Here is a 7,095-nt window from a genome sequence, read left to right as displayed (position 1 = left end):
CGTCTGTCCTCCTCTCAGACCTGTCTCTCACTGTCTCTCTTATGGCCTTTAGAAAAATGATTTTTTTAGCTAGGGTAGGCACTATAGGCCCCTGTAGTGCGGCCTAAGTTTTTGATATTAATGGCATTTTTTCCCCTTACATTACTTTTTACTTTTACTTTTATACTTTAAGTATTTTAAAACCTGTAAATTTACACCTTTGACTTCAGTAAAACGTATAAGTTGAGGCCTGTGCAGCTGCCTGCCAGAGGGGGAGGGGGATGAACACTTGATGATCCTTCATGATACCAAAGCTCTGCTTCTGCACCTACTGATGTAAATGTCCCCAAAGAAGGGGAGGCTGTGGTTTGTTATTTTCGAGCAGTTTTAACTACTCGGTGTAGCCCCCTTCCTTGTCAGCCACAGAGCAGATTCCATACCAGGCAGTGATGGAGGATGTCAGTGTGCTCTCCACCACACAGCGGTAAAAGGAGGTCAGGAGGACAGCAGGGCTGAGGCCATGTTGTAACATTGTGAGTTTTTACTGAACCTTCACTTCACTGTTTATCAGCACTTTTATCCTGGCATCCAGTCACATGGTTTGATTTTTTCTAACATTTATTAGTTTTTTTCCTGTAACGAATTCTCGTATGTTGTTTGTGGTTTAGCCCACTACCGCAAATCAAACTTCCCCTCGAGAGACAACACAGTCTCTGAACTCTGAATGAAGGTGTGAAACAGGAAATGATTTGGTCTCATGTCAGTATATCTAGAGGTACCAAGCAGCGGCTCGCAGCAGGTTCAAACTTTGCAGCAAAGATGAAGAACATTTTCACAGATTTCGCACTCAAACAAGTCGTCTTATCTATCACAATGATTGTGATTTTAATTCTCAATGTTGGTGTAATATTATTGCGTTACGAGTGCAATTGCAAAACAAGAGGTCGTGACTGCAGTGTCCACATGGCTATTGCATTTTTTATTATCTTCGTTGTACAACTCTGGGCTGACAAAGACTTTGAGATATAAATTTGCTGGGATTGAAAGTTATTTTTATGTTGTGTATCACATGGTCAAGGCAACTTTAGTTGGTCTGCTGTGGGTTGCCTTTGTGTTAATCGAAGGACAATGGTACTGCTTGCTGTGGGAATAATGAACGTCCGCTATCCCCACAATACAGACAAACGGAAATATTCAAGGGGTGAGTTTTTCTTGGTTTCTTTACCGTCAGTCTGTGTTTTTCTTTATTTTACTGTGGTCTTCTTCATCAGTGTATTTTCTGCACACAGTAGTTCAGTTGTTCTAAAGCTTTTTTCAATAATGTCCCCCTTATATGTTGAAAAAACACAGTAGAAAGAAGGAAGGTGACAAGAGTGACAAAAAAATTTAAAGCGCTTAGTTGCTACATTAGACAGGTACCTATATAGTAAAAACTCATATACATTAGACAGGTACCTATATAGTAGTACTCTCAATATATTAGACAGATACCTATATAGTAGTACTCTCATATACATTAGACAGGTACCTATATAGTAGTACTCTCATATATTAGACAGGTACCTATATAGTAGTACTCTCATATATATTAGACAGGTACCTATATAGTAGTACTCATATACATTAGACATGTACCTATATAGTAATACTCATATACATTAGACAGGTACCTATATAGTAGTACTCTCATATATTAGACAGGTACCTATATAGTAGTACTCTCATACATTAGACAGGTACCTATATAGTAGTACTCTACATACATTAGACAGGTACCTATATAGTAGTACTCATATATATTAGGTAGTACCTATATATGTAATACTTACATACATTAGACAGGTACCTATATAGTAGTACTCTCATATATATTAGACAGGTACCTATATAGTATATACTCATATACATTAGACAGGTACCTATATAGTAATACTCTCATATACATTAGACAGGTACCTATATAGTAATACTCTCAGATACATCAGACAGGTCCCTATATAGTAATACTCTCAGATACATTAGACAGGTCCCTATATAGTAATACTCTCAGATACATTAGGACAGGTACATATATAGTAATACTCTCAAATACATCAGACAGGTCCCTATATAGTAATACTCTCAAATACAACAGACAGGTCCCTATATAGTAATACTCTCAAATACAACAGACAGGTCCCTATATAGTAATACTCTCAAATACATCAGACAGGTCCCTATATAGTAATACTCTCAAATACAACAGACAGGTCCCTATATAGTAATATTCTCAGATACATCAGACAGGTCTCTATATAGTAATACTCTCAGATACATTAGACAGGTCTCTATATAGTAATACTCTCAGATACATTAGACAGGTATCTATATAGTAATACTCTCAGATACATTAGACAGGTACATAAATAGTAAGCACATTAACTCCTCCTTTCAGTGCCAGTTTTTAAATTAATTCAACAAACCTGTCAGCTGTATCCTCCACAATAAGTGTAGCACAGCCCTTACATAATGAGATATTGCACAACTAACTTATTGCCCTAATAGCCTACGTGATTGCATAAATGACATAACGTTAGTTGGATGATTTGATTTGAATGTGGAGGGGTCTAGTTTGTCGTACTGGGTATACTAGGATGATCAGCTGCCTAGCTTTTATTTTTATTATGATTTTTTTTAGAGTAATAGGAATAATTGTCAGTTTTTGCACATACTGTACATTTATGCAAACACTGACAGTCACCCCAACAATATTACTCTAATAAAAAGGTATGCAACTTGTTGATTGGTAGCTCAGATCAACGTCACCACATGCCACACTTCATGAGGGCTGGCCAGCTTTACTTGGGTCTTGATTAACTGCATCATTAGTTCATGGACACACTAAACTCTACACTGTACATTTACTAAAAACTTGACCGCTTTTCTCTGTCCGCTCCGAAAGCCAACACCTGTCAATCTGTAGTTCTGCTGCATGTGTCTCTGTCTGTGTGTCTGTGTGTGTGTGTGTGTGTGTGTTGTGTGTGTGTATTCATGCGAGTGTGTAGGTCTGTGGAAGGGGTGGGGTTGACATTGTTTCTGTTTTTTAATATATGTGGAGCCCTTTTGTGCTACATGACCTTTCTAGTAAAAGTGCTCTACTAATAAAGTTTGATCCGTTGATTGATTAAAATAGTCTTTGTTGTCTCTTGTTCAGGTCATCGGCCTGTCTCTACTCTTTGCCATCGTTGTTGTAGCTGCGTTGATGTCATCAGGTGGATTGAAGAAATACTGTGGGGATTCAGGTTCCAACACAGACAACCTGTATCAGAAAGTGAGGTTGGATGAGGAGGAAAACATCGCAGAAGAAAAGTTGAAGGCAGAACTAGAACAACAGTGGGAAGAGGAAGCAGCAGCCAGAGAACAGATCGCTGTGGTAGTGCGTCCCTAACCAACAAGAAACCAGGTAAACAAATGTCTCTCATTTTAACCCTTGTGTTTGTGTTTTCAAAGTAAAACTACTCATAAAAAGTCATTTATTCATATCCCTTGTTTATTCTTCTTTGTTGGTCCAAGACACCGTCATCCTGTTTTCGGTGGTGATGTATTTTGACCAGGTTATGTTACGGGCTGAAGAGACATCAGATCAAAATGTGTGAGATTTCTTGCAACCCAAACACCCGCGCGAAACAAGCCCAAGTTGACCAGAAGATTCCTTCTGAAGTCGTTTAAAACTGAAGTTGGGTTAAATAAAAAAAAAAATCATCAGAAAAGTAGGTTTCTTTCAACCAAATTTTCAGAAAAATAACGCAGACTGTTTCACACAATGCTCTTCACAAGTAAATGATCAGCCCAGTACTTTTTCAGAAAGAAAAATTATGAAAGAACGTTGAAAAAAGTGACAAAAATGTCCACAAAAGCTTCAAAAATATGGGGGTAAAAAGCCACAAAAACTTCAAAAGGCGCAGAAAAATATTGACAAAATATCACAAAAAGTTAATCTGGATTTTAGCACCTTCATCAGTCCAATATTTTAGCAAATAACAGATGGATTGTCGTGACATTTTATACAGACTTTCATGTTCTCCAGAGGATGAATCCTACTGAGATTTAGAAAATACTGACTTTTTAAAATTGTGTTTTCTTCAAACAGATGGTTGACTCTTTCCCGTGAATCCAGATTCATCAGACGAGATGTAGAGATGGGTCTACGATGGTTACCATGGTGATGATGATTGTCACATTTTTCCTGAAACTCAACAAAGTGTTAGGAAATGTTATATTGAGCTTTAATCTGATTCATTGTAATGCTTATCTTTTTAGTTGTTGCTTTCATTTGTTTGTACTGCAGGCTGTTGAAAATGTGCCTGTTTGGAACGGCCGGTTGCTTGGCCTGTGGTTTTACTGCTTGTAGAATTCATCAAAACCAAATTGTAGTCTACCCCAAAATGACTTACAGAGGGACCCCAAACCACTTCATATGCAACTCCACTGGATAGCCTACTACTGACTTACAGTGTAGGCTATAGCCCTATTCGCACGGGATAAGTATTACCTGGGGACCTCTTGTAGTTTATAAATTACCCCCACACGTCTGTGTTTCGTTCTGGCGCATTCACACGGGATAACTGAAGTCTGTATTTTACTCAAATTTACAGACATTATCCCCCCGGATATGATGTCAAAACCTTTCATTTATAATTGACAACGCAGCCAGTTAGACCCCAAATCACAGAGATGCCGATCGCATCGGGACTAATATTATCACAGGACCTCCGTTTCCTAAATATGGTAGGTCATTTGCGGGGAATTATTACTTTAGAAATTACAGATGATACGGATTCGGCAGGGGGATTAAGATCACAGACAACCTCCGCGATTATTACAAATAACTGGAGGTCACCAGGTAATACTTATCCCGTGCGAATAGGGCTTATGTCTACATCAAGAGGAAGACATTGTACTACTGTATTTACCTGACAGAGAACGCTGCAGAATCAGAATGTAATCACAAAATATCACAATGAAAATGTGGAGTAATCAGCCTCATGGACTCATGGCAGTGTGCAACCGCATGCAGCCCGTTATGAGAGCTAATCAGCACCTATCTGCAGAAAGAGAGAGAGAGAGAGAGAGAGAGAGAGAGAGAGAGATTACTTGTGTCGTATGATCATTAACAAATTTAGCACTTCAGCAGAGGTGTTAATTTCAATACAGCTTTAGTGTCTTGACGGTTAACGGTGAAGTATGGATTTGATTCCCAGGGGGCATTTTCTGCGAAGGTAATGTTGGAAGTTAGCAGTAGACTCAATTAACCCGACCCAGGGTGAGTCTGATGAAGACTGATGTGTCTGCCCGGTTCAGCTCTGAGATTTTCTCGCATTGCACAGCGCTGTAAAGGAATAATCTCTGAGATTATGTTATGTTCTGCCAGCTCACAGCAACTTAATACAATAGCAGGAAAAGTGATGAGCAGGTTACCTTCCCCCCAAACACGGACACACATACTGTATATACAGATATGTCTTGCTTTATAAAATAGGTAGCTGTGCTTTCCATGTGTGGGATTCTGAAACCTCCTTAAATTCGGGAATTGTCGTTTGTTTATTCAAAGTCAAAGACAGTCCCAAGTAGTGCTACTTTGGACATGTTTGTGGGTTTGAGGAGTATGTCACATTTTAGCTGCCAAAGCTCTGCTGCTCTCTGTCTCTGGTCCTCAGGGTGAGAGGGGGAGTGGCCAGCGGCTAGAGCCAATGTGTGCTTCTCATATCTATTTATTTAACGATATCTTTTGAATTTCTAATCCAAACAATGTCAAACTGCCACTGCACTTATTCGTGCCCAGACAGACAGACATTCCTGCAATTTATAGATAGATGTTTAACCCTCATGTTGACCTCGGGTCAAATTTGGACCCATTTTCCAAACAATTCTTCACAGAATAATTTTGCTCTCGATAAACTGACTTCAGTAAATGTTGACCTGAGGATATCATACCATTCTTTTATAATCCAAAACTCACAATTTCTCCTTTATTTAGACATCAGGTCTATGTTAATGGCGTCTATTGACCATGAATGGAAACAAAAGTGTAAGACTAGTTGGAATGAAGTTGGCTAAAGGTGTAACACAGATTATTTTGGTTATAAATTAAACATTTCTGAGCTTTATAAACAAGCAAACCGGAGCAGAGAGGAAAACACGAGGGTACAAGAAATGTTTCTGTTTTCTGATTTCTATTTTCTGTTAGAATATCTTTCAGCTCAACAGGTGTGATTATTACATTTACACTTTCATCATATTAGTTTGCTTCAGCTTTTATTGTTACAGCTTGAACTGAGAGCTGAAGTTAGCATGCTGACATTCAGAGTTTGATCTGTATTTCATTCTTTTAATAAACTGATCAGATTCCCATCAGCCTCAGCTGTTCTTTGTGTTCAGTTAAAAACCGAGCAGCAGTTAAAAGATTGCATCAGTGCAGAGGACAGAGTTAAGTCTGTGACTTCATAAGTCTCAGCCTCTGTGAAGAAGCTGCACTGTAGCCTTGTTGTTCTGGCTTTGGGGCTGTGCAGAGGTCTGCCTGAGGGGAGGGGGGTGAACAGTTCATGATCCTTCATGATGCCTGAAACCAAAAACCAGCTCATTTGTAACTTCATTTGAGAGCCACAAAACATTTGGGACATGAGGAGATATTGGAGCTCAGGACGAGGAGAGCTGCCTGAGCTGTTCGCTTTAATGGCCATTTAAATTGTGTGCACACATAACTATAGTACAGGCCAAATTTTGTGACACACCTTCTCATTCAATGTGTTTCTTTTTTTTTTCATGACTATTTACATTGTAGATTTCACTCAAGGCATCAAAACTATGAATGAACACATATGGAATTATGTACTTAACAAAAAAGTGTGAAATAACTGAAAACATGTCTTATATTTTAGATTCTTCAAAGTAGCCACCCTTTGCTTTTTGATAACTCTGCAAACCCTTGGTGTTCTCTCAATGAGCTTCATGAGGTAGTCACCTGAAATGGTTTTACCTTCACAGGTGTGCTTTGTCAGGGTTCATTAGTGGAAGTTTTTCCTTTATTAATAAAAAGCAAAGCGTGGCTACTTTGAAAAATCTAAAATATAAGACATG

The 7,095-nt window shown here is 38.6% G+C and overlaps 1 protein-coding gene across 1 annotated transcript; it reads right to left on the bottom strand.

Annotated features, from left to right (window-relative positions):
* Window positions 1-3,366: 3,366 nt before the first annotated feature.
* On the bottom strand, window positions 3,367-4,570 carry LOC120559075 (mitochondrial import receptor subunit TOM6 homolog). Its single transcript, XM_039800496.1, has 2 exons — window positions 4,540-4,570; window positions 3,367-3,689 (listed from the first exon to the last, which is right to left on the bottom strand). Exons 1-2 carry the CDS (start codon window positions 4,568-4,570, stop codon window positions 3,574-3,576), a joined length of 147 nt encoding a protein of 48 aa, XP_039656430.1. The 3' UTR covers window positions 3,367-3,573.
* Between the last annotated feature and the right edge of the window lie 2,525 nt (window positions 4,571-7,095).

This window comes from Perca fluviatilis, chromosome 5 (assembly GCF_010015445.1).
Source record: "Perca fluviatilis chromosome 5, GENO_Pfluv_1.0, whole genome shotgun sequence".
Taxonomy (NCBI): domain Eukaryota; kingdom Metazoa; phylum Chordata; class Actinopteri; order Perciformes; family Percidae; genus Perca; species Perca fluviatilis.
Note: the sequence above shows the minus strand (reverse complement) of the source record. Positions and strands in the feature narration are given on the sequence as shown.

What these genes read in the sequence shown, in the direction of transcription:
- LOC120559075 (XM_039800496.1), bottom strand. Translation starts at nt 4,570, where the DNA reads ATGCGCCAGAACGAAACACAGACGTGTGGGG. An exon ending in CGAAACACAGACGTGTGGGG is followed by an intron (nt 3,690 to 4,539) that starts GTAATTTATAAA and finishes ACCCAACTTCAG; the next exon opens with TTTTAAACGACTTCAGAAGG.